Source organism: Callithrix jacchus, chromosome 11 (assembly GCF_049354715.1).
Source record: "Callithrix jacchus isolate 240 chromosome 11, calJac240_pri, whole genome shotgun sequence".
In the NCBI taxonomy this organism is placed as follows: Eukaryota; Metazoa; Chordata; class Mammalia; order Primates; family Cebidae; genus Callithrix; species Callithrix jacchus.
The window spans coordinates 78,073,953-78,094,334 of NC_133512.1; the positions used below are offsets into that span (position 1 = coordinate 78,073,953).

A 20,382-nucleotide genomic window follows, 5' to 3' on the forward strand; every position below is an offset into this window, starting at 1 on the left:
AAGAAGAGAAATGATTTGAGTAAAGAAATTCACATGTTCTTTTCATTATAATAAAAAATGGAACTAGCTCTCCAGAGGTCTTCCCAGCTCTGAGAGCCTTTGTTATAAAAGGGACTGTTTATCTGGAGCACTTTTACTTTTTTTTACATTTTATCAAAGTTTTACATACACATACTATTTAAAGTAAAATAGTAACACAAGGCTTATAATGAAAAAGAGCAGTCTCCTGAGGCCCTCTCCCCAGAAGCAACTACATTCAACTCCTTTAGAAATGTCCTCTGAGGCCGGGCGGGATGGTTCAAGCCTGTAATCACAGGACTTCAGGAGGCTGAGGCAGCTAGATCATTTGAGGTCAGGAGTTCGAGACCAGCCTGGCCAATGTGATAAAACCCTGTCTCTACTAAAAATATAAAAATTAGCTGGGTGGCAGTGGTGCGTGCCTGTAATCACTGCTACTCAGGAAGATGAGGCAGAAGAATCGCTTGAGCCTGGGAGGCAGAGGTTGTGGTTAGCCGAGATCATGCCACTGCATTCCAGTCTGGGCAACACAGTAAGACCCTCTCAAAAACGAAAAAGAAATGTCTTCTGATATGTGCCTCCAGGTTCTAAATGCAGTGTTTAGGTAGCTTTTTTTTTTTTTTTATCTTTCAGTATGGGATATTATCTTTGACTTTGTTATAGGGAAGACAAGGACTTAGATCTCTTATCTCACCCAGTTTCCCTCCCAGCTTCTCATACTTCCCATCCCCCGCCGTCCTTTCCATTTAATTTAATTTATATTATTTAAATGTTATTAAATATATTTAAATATATCCTTTCAACTTAAATATATTATAACTTTTACTATATCATACTATTACAGCTATATACTCATCATCATTATGAGGATTCCCTTTGCCTCTTCCCTGTATTAATACCCTCTTTCCTGGATTCCATGTTTTCTACTTTTATATAGGTTATGAAAGTCACAGAGGCTATGTGCCAACTTTCATCACATTATCACACATAGTAATCACACATAATAATATGTATCAAGAGTACATATTATTAACATGACTTATCACTTTTGATGTTGGCCTTGATCACCTGGCTAAAATAGTGCTTGTCTAGTTTCTGAACTGTAAAATTACTCTTTTCCTTTTTTTTCCATACTGTAATCTTTGGAAGGAAGTCACTATTCACAGCCCATACTTCGAATGGGTATCGGTGTGCAGATGAATGTACTAAAAAAAGAGAAAAAAAAGACGGAAAGTTATGCTAAACCTCCTTGAAAGTAGAGTATCTCTGTAAATTATTTGGAATTCTTCTGTACAGATTTGTCTATTCTATACCATTTCTTTATGTCAGTATGGACTCATGGGTATTTGTTTTATAATTTGGGTTAAAATTTAATACTACTTTAGTTTATTGTTCAGGCTGTCTAGGTTTTGCCATTGGGAGCTCTTTCATTTTGCTCCTATGTCCCTTTGACACATTTCCATTTTTGGTTGTTTTTGTTTTTTTCATTTTTGGAGCACTTTCTTGTTGGTGTTACAAGATACTCCAGGCTTATCTTGCACATTTCCTTCCCCATTCTTCAAATCAGTGTTTAGGGACTTTTTTTTTTTAATTGAGCTGGATTCTGTGATGCTTTTTATTTATATTTTGTTTTTGATTCTGGAATAGTGTGAGATATTGATAACATGAATATATTTTCATCAAAATATTTCAGGAATGGTCTGTTTGCTTTGTTTCAGCTATCCTGAGTATTTTGGTTTTTGATTGAAGGTGTTTTTATCTTGTTTCAACCAAGATTCCCATCAGGTGACTAAAGTAACACTTTGTATTGTTCATCTGACATTTATCATTTCCAAGTGAACTGTTGACACACAAGTGAATTTTTTAAATGCTTAAAGCTTACACTTTTATTTGTTCTTTCATTCCTTCACAGAGCATATTTTAGGTATTTACCAATACTAGGCAATATGCTGGGTACTCAGACAGATAAGACACAGCTCTGTTTCTTGAGAGTAGTCCACAATCTAGTAAGGGCATAAGTTCAATACAAGCTGTGGTGAAGCTTGAGTTGTAGTAGAAGCCAACATTGGAGCTCAAGGACACTTTCTTGACATTTTAAACGATGACATTAATTAGCCAGATGAAATGGGAGGAGATGAACAAGATTTTATAACAAGAAAGAGCAGCATGTAACTAGAGGAGTATGGCACTTTTGAGGTACTACACAGAGCTCACAGCAACTGGAGCATAAAATAAGATGAAACCAGTGGAGAGAGTTGAGCAGTAGGCCTAGAAGCCATCCTGAAGGGCCTCATGTGCCATATTTATATGTTAACATTTCAGGGCGCTCTTAGAGGGTTTTTAGGCATGAGAGCAATCACTTTGACAGTAGTATGGACAATGAATTAAAGTAGCTGGGCAACTACATGAGAAATCCACTTAATCTAATCTAGAAATGAGAACAGTGGTCACAGAGCTTAAGTGGAATGGATGGATTAGAGGGCTGCAAAGGAAGTAAATCAGCAAACTTTATCAACAGGTGGATGTGAGGTTAAAAGAGATGAGGTGTTGATTGGAGTAATGAATAAAACATAAACCTTTACCTACACATACCTGACAATATAGGCATGTACCAAAAAATGATAATATAATTAAACCACAATTTATGTCCTTACTGAACAGAAGTTTGTGTGTCTACTTTCCAAGTATCTTGGAAGCATTATTATAGATTAACAGTCCAATAAGTGATCATTGGCAAAGAAATAGTACATGTGAGGATTAAATACTGAATAGCTCCAGTGTATCACACTCTTAAATTCTCAAAAAGAGAACCAAATAAATTGAAAAGAAACCAACACAAGATGTATGAAAATTTTTCAGATAAAATGTTTTCCTCTGGCTCAATCCTTACAGCTGTTGTACAACAGCCCAACTTTAGCTGTCATACAAATGCCTCTAAAAATGTCTATTTCCTGGCAGAGCTTAACTGGCAGTGTTTGTTATCTCTGGTAGAAATTATAGTGATACAATACATTTACACGGTATATTAATCTCACCAGCTCCTGTCACTGTGCAAATAGCTCCATAAGTGTACATTTGACACTTGGAAAAACAACAAATATTTTTGCTTACTCTGTGTAACTAACATTGGTTGAAGTTATTTTCTATATTAATAAGTGATGCATGTGCCTTTAAAAGTATCTAATGGATCATATCTTAGGACATAACACTCTCTCATTGAATATAGCCAGTATTCTAATGAAATATCTCAGTATTTCCATAAAAGCCACTGGCAACTGATAGCAGCCCATTTTTGCAGATAAGAAAACTGAAATAGCAACTTAGATATATCACCTAAAGCCTGCTTGTCCAATAATATTTTTCTTATGTATGCTGTTTCCAAAATGATATGGCTCAAAATAAAACAAGCATATTCACATGTCAGATAACACGTTTATATAATCCCTTAGTTACAGATGCAGTTGCAAAAGGAAGGCATCCAGAAATGCAATATTACAATTTTTATAAAATGAGATAAAGGACTGGGAAAGAGTCCAAGATGTGTCTAGACAATAGTAGCTTCTCCTAATTGGAGCAATGGTAATTGTTAGATTTATTAATATCTACTGAAATACAAAATGAAATAAGAAACACAGTTGATACCTTGGCTTAACAAGTAGCAGAAAAACAGTATTTGTCTGCATTTGTTTCATTAATAGCTTTATACCACTAATAATCAGAAGAAACTCCTGGACAGGCTGTACAAGTGGTTTTCTAGCTTCTTTTAAAAAAGGAACTCTTAGGTTGATATCTGAGATATATTAAATGTATTAAATAATTTATTCATGTTGGAAATTCAAGTATAAATTATTTTTAACATTAAGACCAACTCCTGTTCATTACAAGCTCCTGATGAATGTCTTAATAGAAAGTGCCATAGACTTAGTAACTTATAAACAACATAAATTTATTTCTCACAGCTCTGGAGGCTGGGAAGTCTGAGATCAAGTCACCAGTAAATCAGGCGTCTGGCAAGGGCCTGTTTCCTGGTTCATAGATGGTACCATCTTGCTGTCCTCACGTAATGGAAAGGGATCTCTTATTAATGAGGGCCCCACCCTCATGACCTAATCACTCCCCAGCCATGACTCCCATTACCATCACATTGGTGATTAGGTTTCAATATATGAATTTTGTGGAGAGACAAGCATTCAGTCCATAACAACAACATTCTTAAAACTACCATTGTAGACCAGGTGCAGTGGCTCATACCTGTAATCCCAGCACTTTGTAAGACTGAGGTGAGAGAATTACTTGAGGCCAGGAGCTCAAGACCTGCCTGGGCATCATCTCTACAAAAGAATTTAAAAATTGGCTGGAGCGATGGAGCAAGACCTTGTCTTGAAAAAAATAAGAAACACCATTGCAGGCTAGTCAGCCATTATTAAGTTGTAGAATCTACTATGCATTTTATGTACCAGAAATCTAGGGTCCTAAACTTTTTTGCTGAATTCTGAAGATAACACATACTTGAAAAATGTATCATATTTTCAAGTAGCCTCTAGGAAATGCCTTGTAGAACCCAAATTGAAAACTAATATATAACTCTGTATGTTGTGAAGGTGGTTCTAATGAAATGTAATGATTACCAATAGCATCTTCCATACCTGACCCATACCTTTAGCAAGTGACATCACATTAAATTTGTCAAAATCAGTGTTTAAATACCTTATTTAGAATTATGCAGCTATAGAAGGAACATGGAGGAAGTTATAGAGCTGTGCTGTCCAATGTGGCTAGCCACTAGCTACATGTGGCTATTTAATTTTAATTTAACTTAAATTGAAAATATAGGTCTTCACTTAAACTAGCCACATTTAAGTAGTGGCTACCGTATTGATGACACAGATGTAGAACTATGTAGAAAATTTGACAATACTGTCTAGAAAGTACTGATATGAAAAGCACTTTAGTTGATAGTGGCTATGTTTATATAAAAATGCCTATATGATGACTTCTCAAGAGAAAAGATTGTTTATAAATAGAACCTATAAGTTTATTTCATTGTGCTGGAAAAGTAACTTTTACATTTATAAATTCTACTTTTTCCCCTTAAGCCCCTACCCTAAAAGACTTCCAAATGTAGAACTTCTGAAGGCTGCATATGATATAGAGCTACTTCAGGATTTCCAGAGTTTGGAAAAATGATTTCTGAAAGCACTATATGAGATAAAATTTTTAAGTATGACAACTTTCATTTTTCTAACCCATCTTGTGCTACTCTTCTATATATTTTGCTCATTAGCACCTTCCTTACAATATGTATTTCACTATATATAAATATTTATATTAACATTAATATTTATATTAATTAATATTAATATTTATATTTCATTAATATTTAAATATATAATAAATATATACATATATTATATATAAATATATTTTTTACTTCTATGTAAGGGCATGGAGCTGCTGACTTATGACTTGTAGCTCCTTGGTAGGCAAAAGTCAATATGTAGTTGTTCTTCTGGGCCATTATCTTGGAGCAGAATGTTTGTGTAGACTAAATTGTCTTCCTATATATTGCTTCTTTAGTTACAAGGGTTAAAATAGTAAGCATATAATGGATAAACTAGTGAGGGACAAAGAAACTTTGGATGTGATGGGCCTCTGGGTTCTCTAAGAAGCATTTGATATCACTTATATTCATATGTAAATGGATGCATGACGTGAATTTAATCATGAGGAAACATCAGACAAAAAAAAACAAAGTGAAGAACATTCTATCTAAAAAGTGGCCTATATTCTTTAAAATGTTAATGTCATGAAAGATGGCGAGAGGAGGGCTGTGATAATGGTGGGGAATTATTCTAGATTAAAAGAAATTAAAGAGACATGATAACTAAATGCATTATGTAATCTAATACTGTATCCTGGACTAGCAATGGAAAAAAGTGCTAAAAGGATATGATTGTGATAGTTCCAAAAATTGGCATATGGATGGTAAGTTAGATTTAAAGTATTATATTCATATTAGGTTTCCTAAATTTGGTGACTATACTATGTCTATGTTAGATAATATTTTGTTTCTGTGAAGTACATTCCCAGTAAGGTAGTAAAGAATGGAGGAACTTGATGCCTGTATCTTTTTCCCAAATGAGTCAAGGAAATAATAGCCTGTATGAAGTGAGAGAATATGATAACAAATGTCGCACAATGTTAACAGTAGATTAAAGACTACACAGAGTTCTCTATTTAAGTCTTGCAACTTTTCTGTAAATTTGAAATTCTTTTGAAATAAAAATAAAACGCTATTCAATATTTTCTAGCCCTTTCTAAGGCACAAAATGATGTGATGGCAATGAAGATGCAATCGGAGAGACTTTCAAAAGAATATGATCAACTCCTGAAAGAACACTCTGAACTTCAGGTGGGTGTGACATGCACTTTATGCACCTAAATATTTTGAAATACTAATTACCTAAGTAAATTATTTGGGTTATTTGTTCTTAACGAATCCAGACGATGTACTAAATCCTGGCTTTGTTAAATGACTTAAAGAAGCCACATTTTTACCTAGATGGTAAAGATGAGGACATTGTAGGAAAATACAAGATAATTATAGGGAATTGCTGACATACATACTTACAGCATTCCAGTTTTAGTGAATCTTTAAGCAAAAGAAGTAAGCCACAAAAATGGCAGCATTGGAAAACAGACTGGTTCTAGAAGAGTTGGGTTTTGCTATTTGGGATGTTTGCCATAGTCATGCCAGAATGAGGCCAGAATTTCAAGTTCCACATCTCACTACTCTTGTCTCAGTATTTCAGACATTAGAACAAAGACTATAGCATTCATATGTATTACTGACCTCCAAATGTTGATTCGAAAGATGGAAATAGAAAAATATGTTTCATTGTTAAAGCCACAAAGTCAGATCTGGGCCATAGGTTTTCTCTTCCTCTCTAATCCAAGAAAAGAAACATTCATCCCTGTTAGGCTCGTTTTTCCTCCCTCCCTTCTGCTGCCAGCCAGTAACCTGAGTTGATTTCCCAGCCACACTTTGATCAATTTGGGGAGAGACCATTCTAGAGGCAGCCCTGGCCTTCCCTTGGCAGACTGGTTGGGCTTGTCTTCAGAATTAGGCAGCCTTTGTGGCTTTTATTTAGGGCTTTTTACAAATTATACCTTTTTTTTCACTGTACACATTTTTCAGCATCTTAATGGTCATTATATCTCCAAGGCCCAGCACCGTTCCTGGCCCAAGGCAAGCAGACACTATACTCATAGATTTTGGAGTTGGACATACCTGGAGTACCTACCCATATCAGGCTGCATGCTAAGGTTTTTTATCGTAGGCTGGTTATAGCATCTTTTTGGGGCTCATTTCTTTCATGTGTAAGATTGGAACAATAATGATGCCTGGCTTACTGGATTGTTAAAAGAACTAAATAAAATGTATAGGTTTCTTAGCAGTATACCGAGCTGATAGTAAACATTCAATAAATGGTAGCTATTATCATTATCATCTTTATTAGTTCCTCTGTAGGAATTTTGCCCAAAGAATGACTTATTCTCAACCAGCCACTTTGGTCGTGGTTTAGAGCCAGTCATGAAGTAATCAAAGCACATGCTTGTAATCTGGTAGTCCCAGTTGGTTTGCATGTTTGGTTTAACTAGCCTACTTTGACAATAGCAAGAAAAAGACAAGGTAGCCAGAGAAGGGTGAATACTCTATGCTACAATCCCGACACTGAGGGCTCAGTTCACATGATCTGGAGCAGATAGGTAGATTGTTAGCAAGACCACCCCTTCCCCATCTCAAAAACAGAGATCCTAAAATTGCTTAACTCATCAGGACTTAATTATTATTCCATGTCATCTTTCAAGATCCACACTGGAAAGTGAAGAAGTCACTTCACAGACCTCTTGCCTAGAAATACAACATCTTCCCCCCATTTGTGAGATTAGGGTTTACTCAACCAGAATGAGTATCGACAATAGTGGACCTTGCCATGATGTCAGACATGTTTATATCCTTGCATGGAGAAAGGAAAACCAGAAATATGCCCTCAATTTCTTATTGCCAGTGTCCATCATTGATAGTCTCCACTGTGGTAGCAGCCATTGGTTCTGTTAATTCTGAATAATGTATATAACAGTGAGATTCCCTCAACCCATTTCCTTTTTTTTTTTTTTTTTTTTTTCAAAAAAAAGCCACAGTCAGCTTGAAGCTTCTGCATTCTTGGTAAAGGATGTAGAACTCTTTTAAGGGTGATCCCTTCCCAAGAAAATAGTTGTTATACCTGCTTATGTGGAAAAGACCCCATCCCAGATTATGCCAAACACCATGCCAAGAATAGGGCCTCGTTTGACAGCACATTTAGGACTTGATCTAATTTCTGCCTCTATCCAGTTTTTGAAATATTTAATAGATGACATTTGTTGAGAGTATGCTCTGGACTAAGCACTTGGCTAAGGGCTTAATGTATGTTGTTTTGTTTACTCTCCATGACAGCCCAATAATTGAAACTATTTTAATATCCCTATTTGTGAATGATGAAACTGAGACCCAGTGATGTTACATAATTTACCCAAAATAACTAGAAAGTGATAGCATTCAAAGTCAGAGAATCTTCTGACTCCCCATCATTAACCATTATGTTGTTTGGCCTTTTGCTGGTCATTGGATTGTGTGTTCTTGGATCGGTTCTCCTGTCACCACCGCTTTACTCTGTATCTCTGGGAGGTCCATTTCCAAGATTCCCTTGCTGTCTGACTTCTGGGCAGTTTTAGTCAATGGCAGGCACTAGCAGACTGAAAGCAGGAGGAAGGGGAAAGCCAGGGATTTCTTCTACTCTCTCTGCTGTGGATGCCTTCTCCTTCATGGCTCCAGTTCCTTCCCTCCATGGTTTCAGGTCCCACTGGGCAGGTTCTACTTACTGGCCCGCACCTTGGCTCCATAACCCTCATCCCTCCAGCCCAAGGAGTGGTGGTAGCTTTTCTGCTATTGATAATCCCAGAGGGGACTTACCATAGTGCTTGGTGTGTGTACTTTTTCATTGCCTGTAAAACCAGTTTCCCATAATATCTCTGAAGGAAAACAAAATCTCAGCTGCATAGTTTACCACTTCTGTAACCTACCGGTGACTCATTTGACGTCTATGTTCCTCAGTTATGTTACTACTTAATGAGCGTTATAATACGTCATGAGCATTAAACCAGATCCTGTGTAAAAAAGCACTTTATATATTTCTAATCTAGAATAGCTCTACACAGTAATAAAATGCTATTATGTCCTGATTGGTTACATTTTGTCCCATTCAGCTACCCAACCCCCACCCATTGTCTAGTATGAGACCCTGTATAAGATTCTCAGATTTAGATATCATTAAGTGAGAGCCCTCCCCGCTTTTTTTTGGAGACAGTGTTTCACTCTGTCACTCAGGATGGAGTGCAGTGACATAATCTCGGCTCACTGCAACCTCCACCTCCCCAATTCAAGTGATTCTCATGCCTCAGCCTACTGAGTAGCTGGGACTACAAGCACATGCCACCGCCCCTGACTAAATTTGGTATTTTTAGTAGAGACAGGGTTTTGCCATGTTGGCCAGGCTGGTCTCAAACTTCTGACCTTAAGCAGTCTACCCTCCTGGGCTCCCCAAAGGGCTAGAATTACAGTAATTGTCCTCATGAAATATACTTCTCTTGTCAAACTAATCTTAGATACTGAATTATATCCTAAGGTTATTTGGAACTGGCTTTCTGAATTTTACATAGTGGACATACTTTCAGTGGAACAATCATAAAGCAAAGGATTATTAAAATATTAAGGAAACAAAGGTTAAAGAGGGAAATGCTTGTTTCTTTACAGTAAACAGATCCCAATTTGCATCTTTTAAATCCTTTGGGATTTCCCCCATCTGGTCCCTTCCCTGTTACAGGCACTAAGTAAATACTAGAAAACAGTCCCTTCAAAATGTGTAGTCTTTGCCTTTCCTTATTTGCCCTGACTCTCTTCTTAAAAAAAAGAAAAGAAAAAGCAGAACCAACTAGAGATTATTGGCTACAAAAACCCATCAGCACCTGCCAGTTTTTAAATGTCATTTTGGAAAATCAGCCATCCCTTAAGGGACTTGTCCATAATAGCATCATTAAAGCTTTGATTTTTAGCAGAAAGGGCCACATATGAAACATGTGAAAGTAGTATGTTTACCTTATTTGATTGCAAAAGTTAATGTTATTAAAGTTGCTATGGAAGCATTAACGTTCAGCCTGAACAAGTGTTTGACGAACTTTGTACAAGCAATAGCTCTCTGCAACTTCATTTTATGTGATCTTTTACTTGATGTAGACATTTACTTTCTTTGCACATGTGCTTTCTTAAGATTAATTTCTATTCCATTTTCCTTCAATTTTAAATGATATGTTATAGCCATCTTTATAACATGATCAGCCAAGTATAATTTGAGAAGTCAATTCAGTTGGCAAATATCCAAGGGACCAAACCAAAGCCACCCCCAGCTAAGTTTTTTTGCCCCTTCATTCTTTAATTTGCCAAAAACCTTAATTAGGTTCACAGTAGAAGAATTTTTAAAATCATGTTTTCCTGGTTACCTGTGAAACCAAAGCAAGGTAGATGAAAGCAAGGGGAAAAAATGAACTTACCAAGAGTGTTCTTTTTCCCTCCAAGTGAAAACCACAAATTTATAGTTTAAAAAATTTTAGACTTTCTCAATCCTTTTGTTTCACATTTGATTATTCTCATAATTATACATAGAAGAATGTTTTTTAAAAGTCTTTGTCATGTATATTAATCTCTTCCTCTTTGCTATACTACATAAATCATATTTTTTTCTTACAGGATTGTTTAGGAAGAGGCAACAAGAAAAGACTCTGAACTTTACAAAAGATGCTCGCAATATGCCATGTCAAAATGATAAATTTCTTATGTTAGCCTCTAGAAAATTTAAAATTAAGTTCAGAAAAATGCACTATGACCTGTCAGTTATTTTTTTAATGCCACACATAGGTTGTATTCTAAAGGCATTATCAAGATATTTGATGATGTTTCAGATATATTGTAAAGTCTGTATTCCACCTCTTAAGAAATATATAAGCATGTTAAATACCATATTTACATATTGATAATGACACTGGTATATGGTGGCTATTACCAATAAAAGGAAAAAAATTCATTAGCTGGTTACTTTCAAAATGAGAAGTTTTAAGTTGCATGAAACCATTAATAGCCTTGAAAGCTCTGATGAGTTTTCGGTAATAATAATCTATGTAACCCGATGATGATGTGTTTGAAAATAGTATTCAGTATCAGCAAATTTGTATACAGGGAATGTAAATAAGGGTAACTATCAGAGTTATCCACGGTATTTATAAGGAAGAGTTCGAAAAAACAATGACCTTAGTTTTTTTTTAAGCCTGATGATGCTATGGTTTACTCTAATAAGATATTGTTAATTATATTTTTGTTACTGTGCCCCTGCACATGTTGGACTGTTTTTTGTTGACATTTATATTAATAACACGTAATTAGTAACCACTCTACTGTTTCAAGTTAATCTGGTCATAGAGTTTACATATATTTGCATAACTGCCATACCACTGCACTGAATTTATTTTGCAACAATGTAGAATTCTTTAAAAGTTAACATAGAACATATCCAAAAAGCAGTATTTCTTTCCATTGGTTGTGAGGGTACCTAGTTATATAAATATTACCTCAAAAATACATACACTGGTATCACACAGTTTTTCTAAGATGTTTCTATGTTCTGAAAGCTAATATTAAGTACTATTTTTCCATTCAAATATTCATTTAGAATTTCCTTTAGAAGATGGCAGTGATTGTAATATTAATATGATTTAAGTTGTTCCTGTGTTTAGACATGAAATCATCTTCCTTGTCTTATAAAAACCTAAGTATTAAAAAAAAAAGAAAAAATTACTGGCGTTTTTATTTCTCTTGTCTTTGTTTCATCCTCTGTTTATTATAATTTTAGCACCAACTTCACATCTAGCTAATTTTTTTTATTATGAAGTGGATGAAGTGAGCAAGTACATAAAAATTTTATTTCAGATAAAAGTCAGGAGTTACTGCTGAAAAACAGACATGTAGGAGACATTCAGCAGAAGTAAGAAATGGGAGTTAGACCATATGGGCTGACAACACCATAAATAACAAGAAAAGGGAGTGCTGAAATAGGAGAGACCTGAACAAATGTTAGCTCAAAGTACAGACTTAGAAATATCGAAGTAAGAACTGTCTGGGTAAATATATAGATATTGAGTGTTTTGAATCCTAGCCTACTATGTGAAAATTAAGTCAATGTCAGAGTAATTTACAGAAAAATAGAAAATGCACAGCTTTAAAATGGGCAAAGTAAACTCTAATCCCAGCTTTACTGCTTATTTAGCTGTGCTAGCCTCTATTTCCTTGTCTCAAAAATGGGAATAATAAAATTTAAATCAGCATTACTACATAAACTAAGATAATACAGTGATTCTCCAAGTTGTTGAGACTGTATAGTAAGGAGAAAGTCTGGTGTACTTTGAAAAGCATGAAAATTTGAAAGATTCCCAAAAAAACATTTTAAAGTTTACATTTAGAGGACCTCAGACCTCAACCCTCTCAAGTTTACAAGTCTGAATCTTTAGGCCTCAAAAGTTTGAGCAGTTTTTCCAAAGTAACATGGTTAGTTAGTTTCAGGGCCAGGGTGTAAGTCTAGAATTTAGATATCCTGGTCCCCTACATATTGCTCTTATATTTATACACAGACCAGGTATAATTTGCTAAAGAGAAAATATTGCAATATATTAGCCACTTGTGGCTCCAGAGTCTGTGCCCTCTACTACCATACCAACTGTTTCATATGCTATATTTATTAGTTCTTCCTAGTACTCTCCTTAATGATGGTGTTTAGCAAATTGTATTATATAAGTAAATATTTATTTCATGGATTTATTTATATTGCATATTATCATTTTCCTTCCCATTGTCAGTAATGACTTCTTTATGTCTTAGACTGTATTATAAACTCAAATACAGGAATGTTATTCTTGCCTTTTTCTATCAGAATTATGTAAAGCTTTATCAGACTTTCCTCCTACTTGCAAATAGACTGGAGGTTCTGGTCTTTAGGAAGCAGCACTTAGCAGGTTCTGGCTAAGCACTCCAGAATTTGGCATCAGTTATGCTTGTTGTTTGTCCAGCTCTATCTTGGACCCCATTGCTGCTAGTTGGATTCATGCCTTGCCATTTAGGGCCTAAGTTCCTCTCTTGGCTATTTATAGTAGTATCCTGAGAACTAGGATTCCCTTTCCGTTACCAAGTCCTACCCTGGAATCCCAGTCAAGAGCCTAAAGATTTACTACTTTCTGAGATACTATCCTGATGCCAGCAGCCTGCCTGGATCTCTAAACATTACATATTCTTGGAGCTGTTAGTGATTTCTGCTTTCCTGCAGTGTCATTCCTGCTTCCTCATTGGACTGCTAGCCACAGCTACTTGGATGTACCTGAGCCTGCTGTCTTACCCTCCCTCTGTGGGTTGGTTTGGTTCTGCAGTCCCATTCCAGTGTCCACTGCCTTCTCACTATTCCTCCCAACTGTGTGCCTCCATCAGCTTATGCCCAGCCCTACTAACATGACAGACACATTGTGCATCTGAGTGCCCACTATACAATGTGTGAATATAACTGTGCTTTTAAACATCAATTTTAATGTCCAGAGTGATCTGTCTAGAGTCCATGGAACCCTCCTGTATTTTTTCATTTCTTTCTTAGTAATCTTGAAAATCCACTTATGAAATTCTTTTTCTTTTTTTAACATTATTTACTGAACAGCATCTTAAAAATTACTTTCACAGTGTTTCTTCACAGTTTCATCTCTACACAAACATGACTTTATTAGTTCCACCAGAAATCATTTCAAACACTATAGAAGCTGTGGTAGGCTGAATTATGACCTCTCAAAAGATAGCCTTATGCTGATCCCTGGAACCTGGGAATGTTCTACAGCAAAAAATGTGATAAAGTCTTGAGATGGAGAGATTATCCTGGGTAATCTGAGTGTGCCCTAAATGCACCTTCATCTATGCTTATATAGAAGCAAAGGGAGACATTACCATACAGCAGAGGAGAAAGCAACCATAGAGGCAGATTAGAGTGACGGAGTCACAGCAAAGGAATGCTGACAGCCACCAGAAGCTGGAGGAAGCAAGAAACAAATTTTTCCCCAGGGCCTCTTCCAGCAGGAGCATGGCCCTGCAGACTCCCTGATATTGGACTTCCTGGCCTCCAGAACTATGGGAATAAACTTATTATTTCAAGCCATGAAGTTTGTGATTATTTGTTACTGCTGCCATAGTAAACTAATACAGAAGCATTCAAGACAGCTCTGTAATGGCCTGGACTGAATTTCAAGGTATGTGGAAAACAATTACCATTTAACACCACTCCATCTTCCTCATTAGCCATTTGGATAAGCCAAAGACAGCCTTAGCCATCTTCTGTCTTAGTTATTTGTTTCCTTCAATTGTATTCTCCATTGCCATTGTTACTGCCTAACTCCAAGCCGTCATCATCTCTCACATGGACTATGACAACCTCATCTCCCTGTATCTTCTCTGAGGCCTCTCTCATATACATGCTCTCAGCAGCCGCCTGGTTTAAAACAAAAAAAAAAAAACATAGATTATGTCATTCCCTGCTTGTCTTCCAATTCTTTCCCACTGCAGTTAAGATTAAAATGATAAGACCTCACCAGGCTCCCCTCTACTCTCCAACCTCAACTCAGTCCACCTGCCCTGCCAATCACACCTGTATTCTTTTTGTTGTTCTTTCTCTAGGATATAGATCCTGACATACCTGCATTCTGATTCTTATTGTAACAAGCAAACTCTTTTCCCTCTCAGGACATTTGCATGTGTAGTAAATGTTGCATCCCAGGCCTATCTGCCTTCTTACCGTATTTTATTTTCATCATACACTTATTACCGTCTGAAATGATCTCATTTATGGTTTGTCTCCTCAGTGATTAACACAGTTCCTGCAAACAGTAAATCAGTGGTTCTCAACAGGAAGTGGAGAAGTCATCCTGAAGGAACATTTAGCAATACCTAGAGACATTCTGGTTGTCATAACCACGAGAATGCTCCTAGCGGATAGAAGCCAGGATGCTGTTAAACTCATTCCACAATGCACAGGACAACACGCAACAACACATTCTTAATGTACAGGACTGAAACCAAGAATGATCTCACCCAGAAGGTCAGTGTTCCCAAGGTGGAGACATCCTGCAATAGATGCTTGTGGCAGAGGGTACTGGTTGTCCCAATATCCTTTCTTTCATTCGCCTGTGGTAATACATGCTCCTAATTTTTTTTTTTTTATAAACAGCTGCCAAGCAGAAAAACATTTTCCATCTCCTTGTATCTAAGTGGAAATAGGTAGGATTGTCATGTGGGGCCAGTTTCTTTCTTTTCTTTATCTATCCTGCTGCTTGAAACATAAATGCTGCGCTGTCTTGGGTCATGAGGTTGAGGCCATGTGAAATGGAGCAACAAGAAGGAGGCTGTGTCCCTGACACCATGCAGCACTACACCTGTCCTGAATTGCTGTGAATGACACCAGATAACTGCAATGCATTGTCTCAACTCCCGAGACATGAATAAAAAACCATCAATATGGCCTAAAAGCACAAAACCTTTGTATCTTTGCCTTTTATGTTGGGATCTTAATTAAAAACTACATCCTCTACATCTCTGCATGCTCAACTTTTTATATTTGACTTAACCATTAGTTAATCAGCATCATGCATTGCACCCCTACAATAGCTGTGCATTTCACATTATAAAAGTTTACAAATCTCCCTCTTTGTCTTTAGTATGGTATACACTGCAGCAAAAGCAAACACCACAAGAACATTTAGGCATGTTACATATACAAAGATAGCACATAAGAGCTTGATGTGTAAACAAGTTAGGAAAAAATTGCCAGCTTTTCCTTGGTGATCAGCCTTTTTCCTAAATTTGAGCAAAGAATATGTTTGAAATGTTGGCTTTGTCCGCGGAACCAGGTGTCTTCCTGGTTAGCCAGGCTTCTCTGAAAGTCTGTTCCTCCTTCAGAAATCGTTACTCTCCCTGAAGCACCACCCATGGTAAAGAATTTTGATCTCTCCCAATGGTTGTCAATTTCCTGACGCACAAAAGACTTCTAGAGCACCACTTCTCAACCAAGGGCTTCCTGCAATAACACTCCATAGAGGTTTACTTGCTGAAACTTTTTTTTTTTTTTTGAGACGGAGTTTTGCTGTTGTTACCCAGACTGGAGTGCAATGGCACGATCTTGGCTCACTGCAACCTCCGCCTTCTGGGTTCAAGCAATTCTCCTGCCTCAGCCTCCCGAGTAGCTGGGACTACAGGCGCGCACCACCATGCCCGGCTAATTTTTGTATTTTTAGTAGAGACAGGGTTTCACCATGTTGATCAGGCTGGTCTCGAACTCCTGACCTCTTGATCCACCCGCCTCAGCCTCCCAAAGTGCTGGGATTATAGGCATGAGCCACCGCGCCCGGCCTTACTGAAACTTTTTTTTTAAGTTTGTTGATTTTTTTTTCCTCTTGAAACAAAATTGAGACATAGTAAATGTAGAAATTAAAGAAAAAGTAGCTATCAGTTTGTCTAATTTTCTTATATATATATACACAAATATTTACAAAAATAAGATCACACTCATTTTTATGCATACTGCTTTGTGACCTGCTTTCTTTCCCCCTACATCAGTAAATATTCTTCTGCAACAGAATTCTACAACCAACTTCTCATAGGTCATATACACATCACTTGGGAGGGTCAGGGTTTCTTCAAAGCACATGGACTCATATGCCCTATTTACCACTCCTGAGAGTGAGAATTCCTGAACCAGGCAACAAGCGTTAGTAGTGAGACTGCCAAAACCATCCAGTATGTAAGAGCAGAAAAGGTGGATGAGACCCATGGTCCTATAGATAACGTATTTACCTTATCCCATGTTAGTGACATTTCATGAGAATTTTTATTAGCAGAAAATGCTCTGGAATCAATAGAACATAGTGGTTATATGAGTAGATTACCTGTGTTCAAATTCCATCTGCTTTATTTATTACCCATTCTGCATCTCAGTTTCTTTGTGTGTGGTTTTTTTTTTTTTTTTTTTTTTGAGATGGTGTCTCACTCTGCCACACAGGCTAAAATGCAGTGGCACGATTTTGGCTCACTGAAACTTCTGCTTCCCGAGTCCAAGCCATTCTCTTGCCTCAGCCTCCTGAGTAGCTGGGATTACAGGCGCTCACCACCATGCCCAGCCTATTTTTGTATTTTTAGTAGAGACAGGGTTTCACCATGTTGATCAGGCTGGTCTCGAACTCCTGACCTCTTGATCCACCCGCCTTGGCCTCCCAAAGTGCTGAGATGATAGGCTTGAGCCACAGTTTCTTCATCTTTAAGGTGATTTAGACTCTACCTCAAATTCTTGCTGATGGGATTAAGTGAGTTGATACACGTGAAGAACTTTTAACGATTTCTCATGGTAAGCTACTCTGAACATTATACAAAGACTGGTGCCGAGTTGTAAATTGCCCCATCTGAAAATAATAATCTGATGGAATTTTAAAATGTCTTAAAAGTAAAAAGTGTAGTGGAGATGGATGGTCGTGATGGGTACACAACAATATGAACGTAGTTAGTACCACTGAACCATACATTTAAAAGTGGTTAGTACAACCTCTTTTATATTAATCGCTTGTATTAACTACTTTTTAGTGAATAGCTAGGTGGTATTAACTACATTTATATTGTAGCATTAACCATATTAACTATTTTAAGTGCATTTTGCCATCATTGAAAACATGGGGAAACAAAAGGTGAACCTCCTAGTTCCCTGGAATGAAAATGCACAGTGGTGAAACTGGTAGACATTTAAGGATGCCTAGTCTTTTTTTTTTTTTTTTTTAAAGACAGAGTTTTGCTCTTGTTCTCCATGCTGGAGTGCAATGGCACGATCTTGGCTCAGCACCTCTGCCTCCTAGGTTCAAGTGATTCTCCTGCCTCAGCCTCCCAAGTAGCTGGGATTACAGGCACCTGCCACTACGCGCAGCTAATTTTTGTGTTTTTAGTAGAGACAGGGTTTCACCATGTTGGCCAGGCTGGTCTCAAACTCCTGACTGCAGGTAATCCACCTGCCTCAGCCCCCCGAAGTGCTGGGATTGCAGGCATGAACCACCACCCCCGGCCTGAGGATGCCTATTCTTAACAACTGTGGTCAGCCTTTCCCCTGGCACCTGTCTTGTCCCACCTCAGACAAAGCCCAGAGCCTCATTTGCTCAGGTATGCAACTAATGTTTGCTTATCTGGATTGAATTCAGTTCAATTCTAGTGTGTCAGATTCTTTTCAGATGACTCTTCCCATTCCCTGTCTTTATAGTGTGTCCTGTTGTCTTAAGATTATGATAGGATCAGAAACAGTTTTGGCCAAACTTCTTGAAATAGGAATCAGTCCCTATGCCAGACATTCCAGATTATTTCACTTCAAATCCCATTGGCAGATTTGATATTATAAAAGGGCCTGGGTCTGGGGTATTTGTTAGTCACTTGAATTTTAACTGCAACTTTTTTTTCCTTTCTCATGATAAAAATAATTACATATGTATGTATATATATTATGATGTTTTTACTTCTTTTTTTTTTTGGAAATGAGGTTTTGTTCTGTTGCCCAAATTGGAGTGCAGTGGCACGATCACAGCTCACTGCAGCCTCAGCTTCCCAGACTCAAGCAATCCTCCTGCATCAGCCTCCTGAGTAGCTGAGACTACAGGCATGTGCCACCAAGCCTCTTTAATTTTTTTCATTTTTTGTAGAGATGGAGGGTGGTCTCACTTTGTTGCCCAGGCTGGTCTCAAACTCCTGGGCTCAAGTGATCCTGCTGCCTCAGCCTCACAAAGTGCTGGAGTTACAAATGTGAGCCACCAGGTCTAGCCTACATCTATTTTAAAAAGAAAAATGCCGCCGGGAGTGATGGCTCATGCCTGTAATCTCAGCACTGTGGGAGGCAAGGCAAGTGGATCACTTGAGCTCAGGAGTTCAAAACCAGCTTGGGCAACATGGTGAAACCCCATCTCCACCAAGAATATAAAAGATTAGCCAGACATGGTGGTGCATACCTATAGTCCCAGCCACTCGGGAGGCTGAGGTGGGAGGATCACTTGAGCCTGGGAGGAGGAGGCTGCAGTGAGCCGTGACTGCACCACTGCACTCCATCCTGGGTAAAGGGGTGAGACCCCATCTCAATAAAAAAATAAAATAAATAATAAAAAAGAAAAAGGCAAGAGCACAGTGGATCTCAGTATTTGGGACCTAGTCCAGATACAACTTGGGGAGTTCTCTTTAAGAAAAATAATACAAAATTACCAAAACAAAATTAGGTAGGAATTTATTCAGAACAGGAACAAAAATCACAACAAATAACTAGAACTTTGGACATTCAGATACCTTTCTTCTAAGTTATCTTGGGACAATTCACCAGGAATGCTTCTCAGCTGCAACCTCACTTCTCCTTTCTCCCTAGGACATGTTATAACTCCCATATTGTTGATACCTGTGTACAAAATGCCCTGAAGCTTCATTATCATTATTTCCATATAGATCTTCCTCTAGATAAGGAATGGGAGGGCAAAGCTAATGTAATCAACCTATTGAAAACCTCAAATATTTTTGTGGAGTTCCTTTTATCTTTTCTTTTTTTTTTTTTAGTTTTTAATTTTTTGTGGGTACATAGTAGGTATAGATACTTAAGGGGATACATGTAATGTTTTGAAACAGGCATGCACTGTGTAATAATCATACCATGTAAAATGGGATTTCCAGTCCCTCAAGCATATATCCTTTGTGTTACAAACAATCAATTATATTTTTTTAGTTATTTTTAAATGTATAATTAAATTATTTTTATTATAGTCACCTTGTTGTGCTATCAAATACTAGGTTCCATTCATTATTTCCATTTTTTTTTAACTCATTAACCATCTCCATCTCCCCTCTACCTTCCCAGCCTCTAGTAACCATTCTTCTACTCCTTATCCCTAGGTGCAAATACTAGGTTCCATTCATTATTTCCATTTTTTTTTTTTTTGCACTCATTAACCATCTCCACCTCCCCTCTACCTTCCCAGCCTCTAGTAACCATTCTTCTACTCCTTATCCCTATGTGCTTGTTTTGGTTTTCACATCTCACAAATAATTGAGAACATGTAACGTTTGTCTTTCTGTGCCTGGCTTATTTTCACTTAACATAATGACCTCCAGTTTCATCTGTGTTGTTGCAAATGACA

At 37.3% G+C, this 20,382-nt stretch overlaps 1 protein-coding gene across 17 annotated transcripts in view; it reads left to right on the top strand.

The window, feature by feature from the left end:
• BCAP29 (B cell receptor associated protein 29) overlaps positions 1–13,728 on the top strand; it is a 50,447-nt gene extending 36,719 nt beyond the window's left edge. For 16 of the 17 annotated variants that reach the window (XM_078343145.1, XM_035254088.3, XM_009002656.5 and 13 more), the window contains 2 exons: positions 6,330–6,430; positions 10,865–11,587. In XM_078343145.1, the coding sequence (XP_078199271.1) occupies positions 6,330–6,430; positions 10,865–10,900 (137 nt within the window). In that variant the 3' untranslated portion in view covers positions 10,901–11,587. Of the gene's footprint in view, positions 1–6,329; positions 6,431–10,864 lie in introns of all 17 variants that reach the window. The other variant, XM_002751738.7, reaches the window with a different exon arrangement.
• The last annotated feature ends 6,654 nt before the right edge of the window (positions 13,729–20,382 follow it).